Source organism: Anabrus simplex, chromosome 1, assembly GCF_040414725.1.
Source record: "Anabrus simplex isolate iqAnaSimp1 chromosome 1, ASM4041472v1, whole genome shotgun sequence".
NCBI lineage: Eukaryota > Metazoa > Arthropoda > Insecta > Orthoptera > Tettigoniidae > Anabrus > Anabrus simplex.
In genome coordinates, this window is record NC_090265.1 from 321,638,683 (window position 1) to 321,661,181 (window position 22,499).

The following is a 22,499-nucleotide window of genomic DNA, read 5'->3' on the forward strand; positions in this document are numbered from 1 at the left end:
TAAGGAAAAATCTTCATTGGGGTAATCACATACAAAGGATTATAAATAAAAGTCTAAGACTCCAGTAAGACCACAATTAGAGTATGGTTCCAGTGTATGGAACCCTCACCAGATTACTTGATCTGAGAACTGGAAAAGACCCAAAGAAAAGCAGCTTCATTTTGTTCTGGGTGATTTCTGACAAAAGAGTAGCATTACAAAAATGTTCCAAAGTTTAGGCTGGGATGATCTGGGAGAAAGGAGATAAACTGTTCGACTAATAAGTATGTATTGCAAGTTATAAATTTCATTCTTGTTCCGTACTGACTTTGAATATTCACAATATATAGAAATTCGAGGATTTCTACCAAATCAATATAATTTTTAATCACTCTTAGCGATTAATTATATTTTTTTTAAAATATGCAGTACAGTAGAACCTCGTTTACCCGGATCAACTGGGACCAGGGCCGATCCGAGTTAACGAAAATCCGGGTTATCCAGAGAATGACGGAAAAACGAAAGAAAAGAAACATATAAATCACCGAAATATTTTTAATGGAGTTTAGAAATTATAATTGACACACTTTCACCTAAAAACACATACACTGTATGCACTGTAACAGCCTATGTATTTGCACTGTACTCAATATAGCTACAAACTAGTCGGTAGTAAAAAAGGCAACGAGCTTCTGCTGTCTCAGTTTAGTGCATCGCTTACGAGCAGCGCGATCTCGCATCCGCTTTAACAGTAGAAGTTCATTTGGCAATGTTTCGGCTTGACTCTCGAAATACACCATCAATTTCTCAATGTTTGCTACTGCTTCTGCGTGGGTCATAACCACAGCTGGTTCATCAACACTGTCTGAATCTGACTCCTCTTCATTTTCATTAACACTGCATGATGCAATTATGTCTTCATCTGTAATTGGTTTATAACCTCCGTCATTGTCCATTTGCAACCAATTGTTAATGTCTTCTTCATCAACATCGGAACAGCCATCGATATTTTTTAAAATGTCTATAAAATGTTCTTCCACACTTATTTTTTCTTCTTCTTCAATGTTGCTTTCTGGCAAGTCACACACACCAGGCCACAATTTTTTCCATGACTTTATTAAAGTTTCTCTACCAACCTGGTCCCAAGCTTCCGCAATAATATAAATAACAGTCTTTACGTTAAAAGATTTCAGCACCTCTACCACACCATGCTCTCCTTCGTTCTCTACCAGTTGACTTACCATTTGCCTTTTGTACACTTTTTTAATTTTTTCTAGAACTCCTTGGTCCATCGGTTGAACAAGAGAAGTTACATTAGGTGGTAAAAACTTCACTGAAATTTCATCTTTGACTAGTTCGTTGACAGAAAGATGCGAAGGTGCATTGTCAATCAGCAAAACCGCCTTGTTGGGAAGGCCACACTTCGTCAAATATCTTTTTACTGACGGCACAAAATTCTCGAAAAACCATTGTTTGAAAATGTCACTAACCATCCAAGCACTTTTTTGTGATCTGTAAACAACAGGCAATGAATCTTGTTTCACATTTTTTCAATGCACGGGGGTTTTTAGACTTCCCTATTATAAGGAGAGGAAGTTTGTGCTTTTCTGACGCATTACTGCAAGCCATTATGGTGAGGCGGTATTTCCCTTTTTTATACCCTTTGGCTGAATCTTCTACTTTTGAGGCTAGCATTTTACTCGGCAACATCCGGTAGAATAAACCGGATTCATCGGCATTGTAAACTTGATCTGGCGTCAATTCTTCCTTTTTAATAAAGTCCTCAAACTCTTTTTTAAATTTTCCTGCTGCTTCAACATCACCTGACAAGCTTTCCCCAGTGATTGTAAGTTGACACACTCCATGCCGTTTTTTCCATCTGTCCAACCATCCCTGGCTAGCTGTAAAATTTGGATCTCCATGGGGCAACTGTTTGTTCAAACTCAATGCTTTCTGTTGGATGATGGGTCCAGAAATCGGCAAACCACGTTCTCTCTCAGCACAAAACCAGGCAAACAATGCTTCATCTAGAGTTTCTAGTTTAGCAGTTTTTGCTTTACACCGATTATGCAAACTGTCCTTAGAAATCATCTTGAAACAAAAGTCTTCAATGTGATTTCTGTTCTTTTTCCAATCAGATACGGTCGATGTTCCTACTCCAAACTCAGCAGCAATGTTCTTTAACGATTCTCCCTTATCAGTTCTTGTCAATGCTTCCATCCTTTTTTCCATAGTCACAACAATGTTTTTACATTTCTTCGCCATCGTGGACAACGAGCAAACTGAACAGCACGGAAGCTAGGAAAACTCGCGAACACTACCGAGATTGCAGCGCAACTGAGGAACGTTGTTTCTTAGTCAATGTCAAGTGCGAGGTGCGGGTGGGGGTAGGATAGGGCTGAGTCACCAGTCTGCTGCATAGCAACAGCAGGTGGGGTGAGTGCAATGAACTCGCCTATTGGCAAGAGAATTCGAGTAATGTACCTACCGAGAATAGCAATTTATCGTCTGTAAAACAAGTCTTCATTTACTACGCTGAAAAACATAATTTCTTTTTCAAAACTGGTCCGGGTTAACGAGGTTTCACTGTACATGTTTCATCTCCTAGGAGACATCTTCAGCTGTTTAATACAGTTTAAATGAAAATAAACATAACAGACATTGATAACAATCTATTATAGGTACAACTTTATAAGGCCTAGAATCAAACTAATGAGTATGCACTGAGTACATTTTAAAGGATGCTTAGAAGAAAATCTGAGTCATAAAATTAGTCTTAAAAATAGAAAAAAAAATCCACTGTTTCTTCAAGTTACAATAATCACACCGTAAAATTTTCTCTTTAAAGTAAAATTTGTGCTTTTTACGATTAATATACAATACACTGTTCATAAGCTTCAACAATTAATCCTGACTGAACCAGGGAGAAATCCTCAAGGTTGAAAAGAACGACGTATTGAACTATTATGTTAACAAAAGTTGTGGAATTCTTGTGTGGAGTGTTCAATAAAGATAAGTATTTGGAAGAATAACAAAAGGGTGAGTGTTCTGTCTTTCTCACCAACTAACATACTAAAATTCCATTTCAGTTCATTCCAATCATAATTTCTTCTTCTTCTTCTTCTTCTTCTTCTTCTTCTTCTTCTTCTTCTTCTTCTTCTTGGGTCATCTTCACATACACCTCAGGAACGTTTTGATGTTGTAGTGCTGCCCAAACAATATTTCTAGGAACGCGATCAAAGGCTTTCTCCAGATCGATTAATACCTTATGGAGGTCTTTACGTAGCTCACAGTGTTTCTCAATCAAGATATGTAGAGTCTGAATTGCATCACTTGTTGACATATCTGATGTGAAACCACACTGGTTCCAGTGGAAGTTAATCAAACCCTTGATGCAGTCTCCTATGACACGCTCCCAGATTTTGAGTGAGTGTGAAGAGAGTTTGATGCCTCGGTAATTCTCACATTCTTGGACATCACCCTTCTGCTTGTAGATGGGCACAAGAAAGCTTTGACAAAGCTTTGACGGAACTGTTCTGGCATTGGAAATCCAGCGATGATTTTGTTGAACAATTTCATCAACCACTCATTTCCTTCGGCACCTAGGACTTTCCATAGTTCAGCTGGAATATTATCAGGACCAACTACTTTGCCGTTCTTCACCTTTTGACACAGCTACTGCAATATCAGAAGGGGTGACTTCAGGCACAGGTCCCTCAACTGGACACTGCGAAGCTGCTTTGTCCCTTGGAAACTCCTCATTTAGTAACCCTTCGAAATACTTCTTCTAGCGGTTGTTAATGGCTTTATCAAGAGTCAGTAATGTTCCTCGATCATCATGGATATATTTCGTGGTGAAAATATCCCTGTATTGTCTTTCGCACTGAGAAACAACCTTGTTGATCTGCTCCATACCCTCTGGTGTCTCCAAGTCCTCATAGAGGCTTTGCTGTGCTTCATTTTTAACTATTGCTATGACTCCCTTGGCCTAATTTCTGATGGCCTTATATTTTTCCTTTAGGTCTTGTCCATTCTGGTTGTCTTTCCATTTCCACCATGCTTTAAATGCATTTTCCTCTGCAATGCCTCCTGGATGTTATATTTCCAGCACCAGCTTTCCTAGTCTATTTTCAGTCTGCCATTAGAAACTCCAAGGTGATTCCTCGCCCTGTTGGTACAGTACTTCTGAAATCTCTTCAATATTTGATATGGGGTGTTGTTGTCATTCTCCTGCATGTCTTTGACAATATAAACCCCGATATCATCAATGAGTGGTTGTGCTGCCTCTTTATCTTGCAGCCACTTAATCTTCATAGTTGGTCTGACTCTATTGTTTAACAGACACCGTAGCAAGAGCTCCCCAATCAAAAGCCTAAGTTGAGATGTCAGAGGGTCTCCTGAGATGACCTTGCAGTCAACAAACTTTCTCAGCAGATCACGGTTGCAGAGAATGTAGTCAATTTGGGTACATATGACTCTCTCTTTCAATCGGTCTTGTACCATTGATGAGGTCTTCACCTTGTATGTCAAAAGGTGCTCTTCCTTCTTCTGAAAGTATGTGCTGACTCCAGCTAGATTGTATGCCGGGGCAAACTGGGGGATCTCTTCACCCTCATCATTCCTCATTCCGTAACCAAAGCCTCCATAACATTCGCCAGTTCGTTCAACACGAACATTAAGGTCACACAACACAATCTTGTTCTCTTCTAGTGGCATCTGCACAGTAGATGATCGTAGTCCTCCCAGAATGTTTGTTTCGTGATTCCATCACAGCCAGCCTGAGGCGAGTATGCAGAGATGATAGACTGTATCATCCAAGGCTAATTTTACTGCTGATCCGAGAATAAATAGTCTGTCTTGTAATTTGGACTGTGGCATGCTGAAATGTAGTTTTATGTAGTCTAAGATCCTTTTGGTGTAAATTTTATACCATCTGAAAAAATTCACATCGAGGGGTTGACTATATTTCATAGTTTTTGGGGGATGAGTTTCAAAAGAACTTTTACTCCCCTGGAGACCTCCTGATGTATGTGTTCATTCTTGTGTTCAGTCCAGAAATCACAGAGGAGGAGTGACTTGTCTTTGTCAGACACATGTCTATTCAAAATGGATGAAAAAACTTCTGCAGGCATGGTTTTGTTGTCTTCCCAAACTCACACCGGCATCCACAACAACATTTGCAGGACATTTTTCTTCAATTTCTTGTGCTGCATTGGGTTAAAGTATTCTGTAATTGGAATCATATACAGTATACAGTCTGACTGCTAAATGGCCATCTATTGACATTGCAACATCTATCGTGTAACTGTGTGTTGTGCTGTGAAGTGATACCTTTGTCCCTTTGGCATGTTTCTCGCCTTTTGTGGACAATATTCTTTTTTATGCAAGCTCATAGTTGATTCTGGTCACAGTTCAAAACATACTCCAGCTGTATATGTTTGCTTACAATAAGATCACTGATATCAGTAACAAATATTTCTGTACATTATATTATTTCTTCCTGACACTCTACCACAGAGGGAGCTGATTACTTGATTACTAGTCCCTCAGAACTTACATTAGCAGGGCGTGTTAGAGTGCAGTGTGTATGGATTCAACCACCCTTGAAATAATTTCTCATGGTATCTTATTTTACCTCCAGTAAAATACCAGGCTGGTACTTTTCTAAAGCTACCTTTCACTCTTTCCTAACTCAAAAATCATTCATCTCATCCACATTATTTTCACTGATCCCTATGATGAGGTTGGCATCAGGAAGGGCATTTGACTGTAAAACATTCCCACATTGAGGTTTGCCTCATCTTATCAGACCCCAAGTGTTCAGAATGAGGATAAATAGAAAATATAATGTATACAATTTGTTCAGTGGTATTGATCACATTTGGTACAGCAAATGTATTAACAGTTCTTTTTTTAATGTTATAAAGTACCAAAATAAATAATGTGTTTTTATTCGTACGTGTTTCATTGTTACGCATAATTCTACAAACAGTTCAGAGATGGCGACACATGTTCTCAAGGACTCTATTCCGGACTCAAGTAGTACCAATTTCCAGACACAGGACTCGACTCTACTCAACTACATCACCACCCCACCACTAACTTATTCACATACAGTGAATGAGGCGGGAGGCATTCTTCAGTCTGTGCCCTCCCACCACATGATTCCTAAGCACCAATTGGAGTCACGAGATAAGACACAATGCTGCAACTATAGGCTAAGGCAATTGCTTTCACTGGAGCAGCTCTCAATGAACAGCAACTAGCATGACTGCGACCGTTGCTTGCTGGTAACAGTCATTTCCAGAGGCTGCATAATTTTATTACAGTTCCACAAATCACTAAAATGCTGTTATGTAGTGCGCCAGCTTCGAACTGAGATTATGAGAAAACACCTTAACATCTTAAACAAGTTTAGAAAAAAGTTTCTTACAGTGATTTTTTGTTACAATGGCATATGCAATCATAATTTATGTGAAGTGGATTTTTCCTTACACCAAGGTTCATTAGAAGGGGGTTTAAATAACATTGTGCTTATGGAGATTTGGCTAGGATTTACGAAAATCTTTGTTAAATGCGAGAATTCCTTACAAGAGGGCACATTAAAATGGGGTTTTACTGTACATGCTTATCATCATATGATAAATAAATAAATAAATAAATAAATAAATAAATAAATAAATAAATAAATAAATAAATAAATAAATAAATAAATAAATAAATAACAAACAAACAAATAAATAAATAAATAAATAAATAAAAACAACCAACTTCACAGAATACCTTTAACAAACATACAAGCATTTCTAAAAATTACTTTTTTTTTTTTTCAGGTGTAGGTTTACTACTATATATGATCAACGAGAGCCTGGCTATTCTATAATTACGGTAGGACCCCTATTTAACATTTTTACAGGGACCTGATATTTTAAACCCTAAATGGGGGTTTAGCTTAAATCGAGGTTTCAGTAGAGATCTTTGACTGCATTAACATAAAGTGTACTATCACATATTATTTACACAGTGACAGCAATAAAACAAGGAGATATCTACCCTACACACTGTACTGTAGTTACAACTTTGTACGGTTTTGCCAGTCAGTATAGTTGCACACCTCTTAAAACTTTGTCTCTAAGGCCGCGTGCACACCGAGTGCGCTTCGCATAGTGTGTCGCGTGTAGCGTGAAATGCTATGCATAGCGCAAAGCGTGCTTGCTGGTCACACCGAAAACTCTACGCCGTGCTCTCAGCTTAGTTTGGCGCGAGGCGTTTTAGGGTCGTCACAAACTAATGCCGTTATCCAAGTACACTAGAAACAGTTTACTGATGGATAACAGTTACCTAAAATTAAAAATTAGAAAGAAGAAGCGAAAGTGGATTCATGAATTTAATGAAGAACGAATTACTTTCGGAGAATTCCATCGTTTGTACAGAGATGCAAGACTTTATCGCGATAAATTTTATGATTACTTAAGAATGACAAAAAAATACCTTTGACCTTCCAAACCCTACAACTGAAATGTGGCGACAAGTAGCAGAGAAGTATTGGGAGAAATTCAATTTTCCCAATTGTCCAGGAGCACCGTGCAGCAAACAGGTGGAAATTCAATTTCCGGCCAAATCACGCTCTTTATATAATAATTATAAATAGTATTTTACAATACTGTTACAATTAGCACACACTATTTATCATCGTAACAAAAGTGAAGTAAATGTGTGACAAATATTATATCTACTTCCAAACCCACTCCTAGCCTGCAGAGTGATATTCTTCATGTTACCACCCTCCATTTGCAAAATTATAGATTCTGTGCTCTTTGTCACAAAGTGTCCGGCTACATGGCTAAATGGTTACCGTACTGGCCTTTGGTCACAGGAGTCCCGGGTTCGATTCCCAGGAGAGTCGGGAATTGTAATCATAATTAGTAAATTCCATTGGCACGGGGGCTGGGTGTATGTGTGTATTCATAATCATTTCATCCTCATCACGGCGCAGGTCACCTATGGGAGTCAAATCAAAAGACCTGGACCTGGCAAGCCGAACTTCTCTTCGGACACTTCCGACACTAAAATCCATATGCAATTTCATCCTGTAACAATGTTAAGCCCAGTAAAGTGTGACAGTAGAAGTAATATTACTGTATAATTTATGTTTACTGTAGGAATGCGATAAAACTGTTGTAGATACTTAAGTCCACTTATTTTGCAAAACAGTTACATTTTTATAGTTTTTGTGTCTTGGGTTCCATATTTCTTCTCTTTGAAACACTGCGTGAATAATTTCTTCTTCCATAGCTTCAGAACAAGCTAGGTAACGCTAAGCAATTAACCAACACTGCGCGTTGTCTGGCGCTTCGCTTAGCTGTAAGGTAGGCGTTCAGCGCAGCAGAGTGCGGGCGGTGTGAACACCTGGATTACGAACAAAGCACTGGTTATGCTTAGCGTTGAGCAACACGCGACACACTATGCGAAGCGCGCTCGGTGTGCACGCGGCCTAAGTCTCTTAAATGGTTAAAAAATTGTTTTCAATGTTATTAAGGAAGAACGTTCCCTATTATTCCTGATAACGGTGAACCCGTGGTTAACCCTTCCTTTTGACAGATTTTTGTTGGTGAATGCAAAACCGCTTTGGTTTAAGGTTGTTCTTATAATGTTACATGTAATTTTCCATAAAAGTCCGGAAAGATACCAAACTCGCACAAAAAAACCTTAAAATCGGTATGAAATGCCAATCGATTTGTTTAAAACATTTTCGCGGATGTTTCCCAAGCAGCGGCTTGCTCATTAGCACGTATTTTCTAATTCCAATAGTCTGAACACGCATATTCAGTTTAATTCTTAAAAACTGTAATAGCATCACTCCAGAGGCTTGTGGCAAACATTTCCATTTTCTTACTTCAAGCAGCGTCACCTAACCTAGGGTTACTGCACACGTACTATGAAAACATATTTCAAGCTCCCTGGAGAATAATGATAACCTTTTCACTGTAAATTTACATGGGAACAGCGTTTCTGAAATTTAACAGGATGCGAAAGTACCTACATAACCTAACCTCTGAAATTAGTTATGCACATGACTGTATCTTGAGAAGGAGAAGTATCACATTCTTATTTTATTTCAGTACATAATATTAAAACTAAGCAATCTTTTAATTCAGCCTTTATTTCTAAGGAGTTAACAACAGCTGTCATTGCACTTATTCCAAAAATATGTTCTCTCGATGTTTGTTTACATCAGATGGAGTTGTGAGGCATTGTGAGGAGAGCTCTGGCTCGCTCAAGATCGATTCGCTCATGCGTAGCGAGGAATCGAAACGGAAGATGATCGATCGCATTCAATATACACACTGGAGTAGTGTATGAATATTGATAGCGGATAAAAACTAACACGCCCAAATTTGCCTGTAATAACGGATGAATCGGTAAAAGGGTTCTCATTGTAATCGAAGAATATTGCAGAGATTAATACACTGTCATTAAAACAGGGGTTCTCTTCTACTGTACTACAGCGACCGCGGTCGGGTGTGTATCCAAGTCCGAGATCTCACTTTAACCCTAAGTGCCAGCGCTCTAAATTCCTCTTCTGCCTTGAATCATACTTAGCAAGCTTATTATTTCTTTTTCATAGCTTCTTAATGTTCAATAACCAAAATGAATAGAAATAAATATTTGAGAATTTTAACATTTCCTTAACGCTAAATGCGGGTTTTGCCTTATTGTGAATTACATTAAATCAAATATAAAATTGCATTGCTCTTACGGAATAATTTTCAGGACTTGAAATTTCTTCCGTTAAATGTGGGTTTACGTTAAATCAAGGTCACGCAAAATCAGGGCTATACTGTAATGCATCTGTAGCCGGAGAGCAATTAATAACAACACATTCACTTTATATGAAACTTTTACAAGAACTATAAGCCATTTATAGATTAATTAAGAGTACATAAACTGTAATGACTCTAAAATTACCTGGAGTAAAATGTGAGTTCACCCAATTATTGACTCTCTCCTGGCTCCAACGTGAAGTTAGCTCAATACAAAGCTCAGAGACGGCTTTAGCTACATCTTGTGAGAGCAATGCTGGTAGTACAATACTACATTTCTGCTGACAGAACACAGGTACAACTCCAAGGCAGTGAGTTCGAAGAACAGATGAACAATGGACTGCCTCAGTTTGAGCCTTTCCACTCATTAATTCCTGAAATCCATTACATTAAAAGATGTTATTCTCAATCAAAGAAAGCTCTTTTTCTAAATGCTTGTAAAATGTCATTAAGGCTGCAAAAGATGATATTTCAGTTAGTCAATGCAAAAACTAAAATAAACAGGTGTTAAAAGGGGAAGAGCAGAGTGAAGAGTAGGACTGTTCATCACGAATACTACTGCACACAATGTAGTTTCTGTTAGGCATGTAAGTGAGTGAATTATGCGAGTAGATTTAGCAGTTGGAGGAATTAGGACGAGAATTGTCTCAGCGTCTTCAACATGTGAGGGCGCAGATGAGGATGAAGTTCACAAGTTTTATGAAGGACTTGAATGACATCATAGTCTGGTTAAACAGCGAGGATAGGATATTGTTTATGGGCAATTTCAATGCAACAGTTGGAAATAGAACTGAATAATTTAAGAAGGTGATGGGTAAATGTGGGAAGCTAACAGGAATGGGAGCATTCACTGGACTTCAGTGCTAGTATGTGTATAGCAGTTACGAATACATTCTTTAAGCATAAGGCTATTCACCGCTACACATGGGAGGTTAGGGGCACCAGATCCATAGTAGACTATATCACAATCGACTTTGAATTCTGGAAATCTTCTAGGAATATGCAGGTATTCCGGGAATTTGTTGATGATACAGACCACTATCTGATGTATAGTGAAGTAAGTATCTCTAGGCCTATGATGGAGAAAGTGAAATCTGTCTGCAGACAAATAAAGGTAGAAAATCTTCTGGATGAGGAAATTAGAAGTACATGGATATCATAAGTGAAAATTTACAAACAATAGACAGCAAGAAGGTTCAGGATATAGGAAGAGAATGGTTGGTATGCAGGCATGCTGTAGTAGAAACAGCAAGCAAATGCCTAGGAAATACAGTGTGTAAAGATGGGAAAATGCAAACATCTTGGTGGAATGATGAAGTGAGAGCAGCTTGGAAATGTCCAAGGAAGGCATAAATAGCTCCAAAGAAGGACAGATGCAGACAGAAAATTGTATGTGTATGAAAGAAACAGAGCAGAACAAATAATTGCTGAATCCAAGAAGAAGTCGTGGAAAGATTTTGGTAACCTGGAAAGGCTAGTTCAAGCAGCTGGGAAACCTTTTCTGAACAAAGAATCTGAGGAAGGGAGGGAAAAAGGAATTATTTTTTTTTGCTAGGGGCTTTACGTCGCACCGACTAGGTCTTATGGCGACGATGGGAGAGGAAAGGCCTAGGAGTTGGAAGGAAGCGGCCATGGCCTTAATTAAGGTACAGCCCCAGCATTTGCCTGGTGTGAAAATGGGAAACCACGGAAAACCATCTTCAGGGCTGCCGATAGTGGGATTCGAACCTACTATCTCCCGGATGCAAGCTCACAGCCGCGCGCCTCTACGCGCACGGCCAACTCGCCCGGTAAAAGGAAATGAACAGTGGTTTGGATAAATCAGGTGAACTCATAATACCGTATAATCTTGAGTACCGCCCACATTGTTTTTTCGTAAATATCGCTTCCAAAATTGGGTGCGGGCTTTATTTAAAATTTGGGAAATTTATCTTTCCGAATGCGCATAAATCAGGCATCACTGCCGGCGCGGCTTGGCAACAATGCTCTCTCCGCTCTCAGTATACGCTACTTCCACGCTTGGTGTCAGTCTTACGCACGTTCTCGGAGTATTAACATGAATTCCACAAAGCGTTTGCAATCTTTTACTGCAAGTGAGAAACTTAAAGTAGTTCGGAAAGCTGAAATTATTGGAAATAGGAAATACGATATTGACGAGTCGTGTATTCACGATTGGAGAAAGAAGAAAAATGTGCTATTAACATGTAGTGGTGATCGTAGAGCATTTTGTGGACTGAGTGTACAGTTTCCAGAAATTGAAAAAAAAACAAAACTTTATAAATATGTTACAGAAAGGCGGGAATTGGGATATGGAGTGTCAACCGAAATGTGTCAGCTAAAGGCATTAGAGATCAGAAAGGAACTTTCAATGGAAGGGTTTAAGGCAAGCCGAGGATGGGTTTGTAATTTTTATAAAAGAAACGGGTTGAGTGTACAAAGGCGTACCTCAATCTCACACCATCCTCCTGGTGCCTACAATGAGAAGTTATTGTCGTTACAGCATCACATAATTTGGTAGAGTTTGAGGGATGTTCCACCATTCAACACATTGCAACAATTTATTCAATTATAAGAAGACCGGTTTCCACTCCCATGGAATCATCATCAGTTCTTGGTGAAAATTAAATTAAGGGGAATCTGATAACAAACATCATAACAAAAAATCCATGCACCTATAGGTGGTTGCATGGAAATACATCATTGAGTTGATAGATATTACCTTGAAATGCAACACACACTTGGCAAGGAGAACTTGGAGCTTAGAAAGTTCCCAGTTCTGGCTCTAACAGTCTTGTGTTCATAGAATACGGAACACTGGAATTACATGTACTGGATTGAAAATAATTACAAAACACAATAAGGACACTTATAATGGTGTGGAAAACTTGGCTCTCTAAGAGCATTCTTGGATTTGACAGTCCTGTTTCTGTCTGAAAAAGATTGGATGAAATACACACCATGAAGCAAAATGTATAAAAACATAGATCTAGCCTAAACTGTCGCGCGTTTATGTACATGGAACACTGGGAACACTTGTATTGTTTGATAACACACTTGTTCAAATGAAAACACCTATAACCATATGAAATATTGGCGTTACAAGAATGTTTATGGGTTTAACTGTCCTGCTTCCCCTGACTAAACTAGTGAAATAAATATACATTGAATGTTAAAGATAAACTACTTGGTATTTAAAGTTCTGGTTTTGGTTTCAAAAATTGTCATGTGTTCACGGAACACAGAATAGAACTGCTGGTCCTGCTTCTGTCTACTGGAAACTAATGCATTAGCGCAGTTGAAATTATTTGATTGAAAATTTATACACCAATCGACAAACCTGGTCCAGAAAAAAATGTGTTTCATTTTGCTGATGTGTGTATGTTCTAGGTGGTGTAGGTAAATGTCAGCCATGATGCCCGATGCGGGCATTATAAGTGTCCTTAAGTGACCATTATAAGTGTCCTTATTGTGTTTTGTAATTATTTTCAATCCAGTATATGTAATTCCAGTGTTCCGTGTTCTATGAACACAAGACTGTTAGAGCCAGAACTGGGAACTTTCTAAGCTCCAAGTTCTCCTTGCCAAGTGTATGTTGCATTTCAAGGTAATATCTATCAACTCAATGATGTATTTCCATGCAACTACCTATAGGTCCATGGATTTTTTGTTATGATGATTGTTATCAGATTCCCCTTAATTTAATTTTCACCGAGAACTGATGATGACTCCATGGGAGTCGAAACCGGTCTTATAATTTAATAAATTGTTGCAATGTGTTGAATGGTGGAACATCCCTCAAACTCTACATTATTGGTTAAACGTCAACACGGAAATGAAGATCATAACTTACGATACATAATTTGGTTGCGGAAGGAAAATGCATATTTGCTTTCCCACATTGGCAATGCAGATCAGACGCTAGTCTACTTTGAAATGCCAGTGGACAGGACTGTGAATGTTAAGGGTGCAAAAAGTGTTACCATTAGAACAGGTGGTACTGAAAAACAACGGTGTTGTGTATTCTTGCTGACAGAACCAAATTGCCGCCGTACATTGTTCTCAAGCGAAAGACGCTTCCTAAAAATCTACCCGCTGGTGTTATCATCAGATCTCAGAACTCCGGCTGGATGGACAGTTCACTTGTGGAAGACTGGGTAAAGTGTGTCTGGCAACGTCGCCCTGGTGCATTATTGGGACAAAAGAGCTTGCTTGTTCTCGACAGTTGCCGCGGCCACACAACAGACGCTGTGAAGAAACTCATCAAGGATGGGAAAACCGATCTAGCAGTCATTCCGGGCGGGATGACGTCTATGCTATAGCCACTGGATGTCTGCATGAACCGTCCATTTAAAGCAGCCTTGAAACAGCTCTATACAGAATGGATGGCGGCCGATAATCACACACTGACGCCAACTGGTCGCATTCAGCGCCCAGAAGTTCAGCTGCTGTGTTCGTGGATTTTCATGGCAAGGAATCGTATCCCTGGAGACCTCATACGGAAGAGTTTCAGGAAATGTAGCATTTCTAATGCTATGGATGGCAGCGACGATGAAATTTTGTGGGAAGGTGATAGTGATGAAGTTCCGAAGTTGGTACTGATGATGATGATGAATGAACTCGTTGGATATCGGTCTGGAAATGTTTGTTTACTTTTATTTGTATTTTCTAACGATTTAATGTGTGTTAGTAAAGATTGTAGGCCTAAATAATTTTGACTTCACTTTTTATTTTTTTAAAATTTTGTTCTTTCAAAATAAGGGTGCGGGTCTTATTCGGTGGCGGGTGGTATTTGAGATTATACGGTAAGTCCCAGGGAATCACTGGACAGGTTGAAGGAATATTTTGAAAATCTTCTCAACATGTAAGGAACATTTTCTATTGACATCGTGAACAACCAAACTCATTGTGAGGAGAACAACGATGTTGAAATTATGCTTGAGAAAGTGAAAGTGGAAAGGATAAGCAAGTCCGAAACAGTATTGTTGCCTGTTGTTTTACAGAACATCTGTACTAACATCACTAACTGAGCTCAGTAGCTGCAGTCGCGTAAGTGCTGCCAGTATCCAATATTCGGGAGACAGTGGGTTCGAACGCCTTTATCGGCAGGCCTGAAGATGGTTTTCTGTGGTTTCCCATTTTCACACCAGCGAAATGCTGGGGCTGCACCTTAATTAAGGCTATGGCCGCTTCCTTCCCACTCCTAGTCCTTTCCCATCCCATCGTCGCCATAAGACATATCTGTGTCAGTGCAACATAAAAGCAACTTGTAAAAAAAAAATCACTAGATGGATCAAAGTTGGAAAAAGTACATCAGTTCTGTCATCTTGGCAGTGTAGTAACAACAGATAGCTGACCACCTGTAGAAATTACTAGTAGAGTACAGAATGGAGCACAGTTTTAACATCTTGTGAGAAAACTTCTTTGAGATATGTAAATTCCATTAAGAACAAAATTAATACTCTACATATGTTTTTTGTATCAGCTACCACGTACAGTCTCACTACAATCCCTCAATGTCCCTCCATCTGACAATTTGCTACATTCACGCCTAGAAATAACTGATGCCAGGAAAGTGAGAAGAGTACTGAGAGAAAGGCCATTCAGTGAGTGGTGTTAACTTGCAGCAGAAAGGAAGAGGAATATGTTTGTACAATGAATATACTCCTGCCAACTCCTGGATTCGATACCATCAAGGCTTATCATGTAGTGAATGGCGTGAAGCAATTAAGATGACAGCAAACATTTCAGCAGTTAGATCGGTACCAGGAAGATCTCAGACCGATTCCCTTTGTATGCGCTGCCTCAAGGAGATTGAAACTCTTGCGCATGTTCTGGGATCTTGTCCTCATGGTGAACTTTTAAGGAATACGCGTCATCATAACATCCACTCGTTAATTGCGACAACGCTGAAAGACCATGGTTTCCAGATATTTGGAGAGTTCCATGGCTTAGTGGACAACGGAAGCCACAGAAGGATCAACATCATTGCTTTCAAGAATAAGAAGAGAGGTTACATCATCGACCCCACAATTCGCTTTGAAAGCCATAAGTCGCAGCCTTCAGATGTTAATCTCGAGAAGAGGAATATTTACATACATACATACATACATACATACATACATACATACATACATACATACATACATACATATCCCACGTCGTTCCATCTTAAGCGATGGGTCGGCAAACAAGGCTTCTCCACCAGTTGCGGTCCCTGAACTTCTCTCCTTCTTCAATGCTTTCCAAAGTATGTCCTCTCTGTTGAATGTCAATCTTGTGGCGTATTGGGTCAGTATGAGGGCCGCTGAACGCTTGAGGCGAGCAAATATTATTTCACTGGTGGAAACTTGCTAAACCACTGAAAGGCATATGCCCGACACCTCAATAAACAGGAACGACACGAAGAGAAATTAGTATATCGGGCTTAGCTTTATCCAATTGACAGAGGCAGCGGAAGCTTAGCGGGCTAACCGAGAGGGCTGTCCGTGGTAGGTACCGAGTTAAAAAAAAAGAATAAGCAAGGAGTGAGAGGACAGAGGATACATACATCGAACCAAACACAAGAGTGAAGAATCAATTTAAAACAAGCTATATTTTAAGCATAAATGACTATAACAGGTAATATATAAATCAGTTGAAGGATAGGAAATACAAACATATGATAAGGGCTCAGCCCACTTGACGACCAGAATACAATCGAGACAAATAATGATTAGGAATTCTTGGGGATACCAGTTATAATATTCAGCTAAAGCTGAAGACCCGCATTCAAAAGAGAAAACACAATTAGTACCTAATAGATTACACGACATCCAATAAAAAGGGGGGATTAGTACGCTTCACCATACCAATTAAAGGCCACTCTTACAATCTTTATTTGAAACCTCAAAGAGGGAAAGAGAGCTAAAACAAATCGGGAGGAAAGAGAATTACATTACTCAATATCGGAATAAAGGAGAGAAAAGGGGGACAGAGTGAATACGAAAGGAAAGAAAGGAAGAGAGGGGGGAGGGGGAAATCCTTCCAGACTGCTTAAACACTACTACTTCGGTGATGTAAGCGACCACTCGGGCCTGTAGAAAATGCCCAAAAGGTGGCAACACTTCTATCATTCGTCCAAGCACAATTAGTCTTTTAAAGTTATGAAATTGATTAAGATTTTTGGTCAGAAGGACTCTTTTACAATGGAGACCGAGAAGCCACAAAATGATCAATCATTGAAAGTTCAATTCTTGATTAAAAGAACGAAGGACCACAACAACTTATAAAATTTTTGCTCACCCAGTCTGTTGAAGCACGATGCAGCTATTCACAAATTAAAAGGAAATAAAACATCGCTACGGGCCAGCCGCCAGCGAACAGTTCGCTCTCTCCACTTGCTTGAGTTAATATGCACTAAATGTCTGACCGTCGAAACGAAGGAATGGCTTGCTTATATACGAAGTGAAGAGATTCGAGAAGTTTCTCGACGAAGATCACGTAGGTGTGACGTCACAGCCAGGCAGGAAGAGCAGTGCCGGAGAACAAGCCAGTCAGTAAACAGCTGGGCGAGCGATCAGTAGAATGCAACATATGGCAGAAGGTAAGATGTCGTAGAACGGTCGTAACAATCTTCACCATGTCCTTGTACCTGAGTCTTGGTCGCCCTCTTGGTCTTTTGTCTTCAAGTTTTAGATCGTACATTTTTTTTTTTGTAATCTGTTATCACCCATGCGTCGCATATGTCCATACCATCTCAGGAATACTTACCCACAATTCCTTACTACAGGGAGAAATACAAGCTAGAGGAAATCGACATAGTAGGTCTGATGATTGGAGCTAGGGGAACAATTCCCATTTTTGTGGCTAATTTCTGGAAACAGATGTCTCTGCCAGTTACAATGTTATGGGAGATTGCCATCATATCCTTAAGGGGCTCACTGATAATTCTAAGAAATCATTGTTACAATTAGGTTACCTTCAACATTTCTCAAGTATATCTATTTCTCTTCTAAAAATAAATGTAAAAGTATACTTTGTCACAAGGCAGCCTCTGCATGAGAGGAAATATTTCATAAAATAAAATCTGCATCCAAACCAACAGGAATATCAGAAAACTACAAGTAGTGGAATAATGATTCAGAAAACAAGCAGGAACAAAATATGAAATGACAAGATACGCAATTTTGTCTAAGTGAAATAACCCCTTAATGATATGTGCGTCAAAGCCAGGCTGAAATGGTTTGGTCATCAGAAAATAATGTGCTCAAAAAGAACCGCTAGAGTGTGGTTTGAGAAGGAACTCCAAAGCAAAAAAAGATCAAGAAGTTGCCCAACGAAGAAATGGATGGATTAGTCCCCTCGCCAGTCAACTCTTTCTTAATAATAATGTTATTGGCTTTACGTCCCACTAACTACTTTTTCGGTTTTCAGAGACGCCGAGGTGCCAGAATTTTTGTCCCGCAGGAGTTCTTTTAAGTGCCAGTAAATCTACCGACACGAGGCTGACGTATTTGAGCACCTTCAAATACCACCGGACTGAGCCAGGATCGAACCTGCCAAGTTAGGGTCAGAAGGCCAGCGCCTCAACCGTCTGAACTACTCAGCTCGGCCAACACTTTCTTGACATCAGAGCAGCCATGCTTGGCAGTGTCGTGTCAGTGGTAGCCTGGCCAGAGGCACACGTGATCATAATCCTGCTGCAAGCAGACGGTTCCTAATGGTCCGTGATGACACAGCAGGTGTAACATGTGACCGGATTTCATTCCTGGATGATGTTCGGTTGGCCACAGCTGATTGCATAATGCGTCAATTTTGACGTGCGTCTGTACTACGCGGACATCTGGAGCCTGGTCTGTGGGTGTGGGAATGTTTCACAGACCACTGCTGAAAGCAACAACACACCACCAATACATTGTGCCCAACACGTCCAGCAATCCGTCGGTATGCACATATTTTACCCTGGTACCACTGAACACAGTCCTTGAGGATGTTGTACGTTTTTCCCTGCAATGTATATTAAATCATGAATTGAAATTCTTGTTACAGATGTTTGTCTGTTTTGTAGTACTTTGTCCACATTCTTTACAATCATTATGTCAATTGTTGTGTGTAACGTGGGGTTGTAGTGTGAAGGGAAAGTTTGCAAAATGCTCATATCACGACATAATCATGTTTATAAGCTGTCAACATTGTTGTTTCCAGTGTCTGTGTTTAAGTCACCCTTGACACGTTCATACTGTGGTACTACTTATAAAAAAAATCATGACAGAAAGGAGTTGAACTTGTTACACGTTAATGGTGTTCCAAGGGCTGTGGAAACAATTCTATGACGATGCTTCATGTAACAAATTTTGAGATATTTACTACTCTCAACTCCTGTTCTTCACCTTACAGGTAACTGCAGCAATTTACAACATGTTTTACCCTTGTGGCCTTTTCTAAACCTAACAAACCACATGGCAACATATATATATATATCAGTATAGATACATAGTCTGGGAATGATTACAGTAACAGTCACAGCAATAAATCTTACAAGTTGGCAGATATTTTTAAAAAATTTCAATGCTATCATTTTTTGCAACATTACCTTGCAAGACAAGCTTACCAAACAAATATGTATACAGAAGTAGAGTACATAGATTGATTTTCAAGAAGAAAATGGAGAAAATAATGTTGATTTAACTATGATTACCTTAGAGCTTCCTGATTTCACCAACTCTTGCACTTTAGACAGTGCCTCCTCCTTAATCCGTGGAAGTTCAGTGTTGCAGAGATGCTTTACACAGCTTGATGCTACGCGCTCTGCAACAAACTCCATAGTTCTGCGAGTAGAACCAGGCTGACCATGAAGAAAGCTCTCCTCCAGCTGCAGCTGTTTGCAGGAAAATCTTCCTTTTATTAACATCAACACTGAAATAATTTGCAAAATATAAGCCTAACTGGTACAATGCATCCATTATAAAAATGAATGCTGAGCCTAGACCCACCCTGTCATCATAAATGTTTCAGAAACAGAAATAATGCAGTTACTTACTACAGTAGAAATTCGCTATAGCAAGTGCGGCATATAGGGAGAACTCCGTTATAACGACAACCTTTCTCTGTCCCTTGAAAATTCCTATATTAAACTGTGTATTATCCTTTGGTTACAGCGAGAACCCTATTACAGATGCATCCGTTATTACAAGCGATTAAGCGTGCGTAATTTTTTCTTTTATCAATATTTATGCACTCCAGCGAATATACTGAATGTGATCGATCATCGTTGGTATAGATTTTTAGCTATGTGCACTAATGAGCTCTTTCGTTGACATCTGAACTTGAAGGCGATAGCGGAGTCGATTAGTAATACTCATCGACTGGTATTCTATAAACACAGTTTGAAATGAAAGAGAAAGTGTTTTCGTAATAAATGTGTAAATAACGTGGCCGATAGCAGAAATAAATGACTGGTTAATTTTAAAACTATGTTCTGAAATTAAGCAAGAATATGATACACCTCAAAATACGGCGCAGAGTAGACGACTGATTTCGGAGGTCAGTTTATTCAGTAAAACCTCGTTCTGCGTTTCTGCAGGGAACATGGAAAGAAAATGTGTTAAGCAAGATACGAATAAAAACTATCCAACACGAATAGGTTATCACTTAACATGTTTTTTTCCCAAAATGTGTGCACTTTACATCGCGTATACACGGGTACAGTGAAAGATATATAGGCTATCTACCGTTCCTAAAGGTGCGATGAGAGTATTAAAAGGTATGAGAAACACGAGAGAACAAGTATGAAAACCTTTTCCACAAGGGCTTATTAAATCAAAAACAGTGTATTAAAAGGTGTGTAAAACACCTGACAAATATAAAAACATTTGCAGTGGGGCCCCAGAAAAGTATCAGTGTATTATTGCAGATCACACTCTTTCTAAAAAAATTGTCAGCTGAAGCCTTTATATTTCGGACTAGTGGGTTAAACATTGTTTTCTGATCACACTCTTCAACCATGAATTATCTGGAGGTTAAACTCGGCCATGTGACTTTGACCGTCATCTTAAATGCGACAACACTTCGATCGACTTGAGTCGAAACACTAAGGTCCAGAGTTTCAACATACGCGCCACCGTTGAAAGATGTGGATGCCTGTCCACTTCCTGGATTTTGTCTTCATTAGTAAGCGATTTCACAATTTTTTCAGTATCTATAACGGGGCTACCACAAGATAAATATGCTCCACTCTAATGAACTTTACACAGTTATGTTTCTAATTTTTACGAAGTCTATCACGTGACAAATATTCGCTACCCTTCACTGTGTCATCAACACAGAATAAATTTTTAACTTCTGAATGGAATGCGAAATACAAGCATAAACAGGCTTACCGGATTATTCAGCAATAACAATGAAAACTGGAGAGCAAAACTGAACTTTTCTGAGGCTAATGGCTTGCTTCTCGAAGCTATAATTTACTCTCAGAAGTTCCAGAATTCAAGGCCATTTCCTCTTTTCGCGTTTCTTTCCCTGACCTGCCTCCTGTGGCGGGCGCTCTAATCTGTGTTAGAAATCACGTTCCTTTCACAAGGGATGACAAAAATCAATTTCAGGGCTGGAAAAAATGTGATCGTACTGAGTGGTAATAATGAAAATTTGTGATGGGATTAATGAGGTATTTTAAAATAAATTTAATACGACGTGAATCGGGACTTTGAATTTTTGACTTGCTAAGTGAGTAATTATCTTAATGGGGAACGCAATACGTGGTTTCACTGTATTTTCTCATGTCTGGTTAAATTTCGGAAAGGATATTCCCGAGCAATTTACAGCGAAAAGATTAATTATCATTAGTGGTACCTGATATATATGTTTTCATGATACATATGAGGTTAAGTTAGTTTAGGTGACTGTTTGATTAAGAAAACTGTAACGTTTGCCACAAAAGCCTCTGGAGTGATACTACTCCAATTTTTTAGAATGAAATTGAACATAGGCATTCACGTTCTCGGAATTAGAAAAATAACTTACGAGTAAGCTGTAGTATGAAAATCTGCGAAATTGCAAGTTTTGAACAAAGGGATTGCCATTACATACCGATTTTAATGTGTGTGGGATTTTTCCAGACTTCTACGAAAAAATTTGATATACTGTAACTACAATCTGCTATAGCGAGTGAATTTTTCACCGTTATGAATTCTCACTATAACAGACTTCTACTGTATATAAGAATGTGATAATAGAACAAGCATAAGAAAACATCCCACAAATTTAGAATATTTAGTTAAAAATTTTCTCCCCATTCATAAAATAGATAATAGACACTGTATCTCCAAAAGAGATTTGCCCACTTTGGATTTATGTTCATCCTCTACTGATGAAGATATTAACAAAAATAAAAATCAGAATTGGTGATGGTTTCTCTCCTAGTGCATTCAATCAACACATTCTTATTTAGTAAGTCCGTCCCACCATCCCTATTCTTTACAGCCTCCCAGCATTCCATCTGAAAGCCTCCATGAATGTACAGAGTGCCTCTCAAATTTCCAATATCTCCAATTCACAGATAGCAGAAAGGTCTCAATTACTGCTACACCTCAAATTCAAATCATAGAATAAGAAGTCTTAGCTTCACCTCTGTTTCTCCTACACTAAGTATGAATTCTATGTTCCAGGTTCATTAATTCGTAAGATGACACATATGCAGTCTCAATAAAACTATCATTCCTT

At 39.0% G+C, this 22,499-nt stretch overlaps 1 protein-coding gene across 1 annotated transcript in view; it reads right to left on the bottom strand.

Annotated features, from left to right (window-relative positions):
- dlt (codanin-1 like protein dlt) overlaps positions 1 to 22,499 on the bottom strand; it is a 157,421-nt gene that overhangs the window by 29,200 nt on the left and 105,722 nt on the right. The window contains exons 9-10 of the mRNA XM_067142412.2: positions 19,480 to 19,659; positions 9,949 to 10,177 (exon numbers count right to left, since the gene is read on the bottom strand). Of these exons, the coding sequence (XP_066998513.2) occupies positions 9,949 to 10,177; positions 19,480 to 19,659 (409 nt within the window). The remainder of the gene's footprint in view (positions 1 to 9,948; positions 10,178 to 19,479; positions 19,660 to 22,499) is intronic.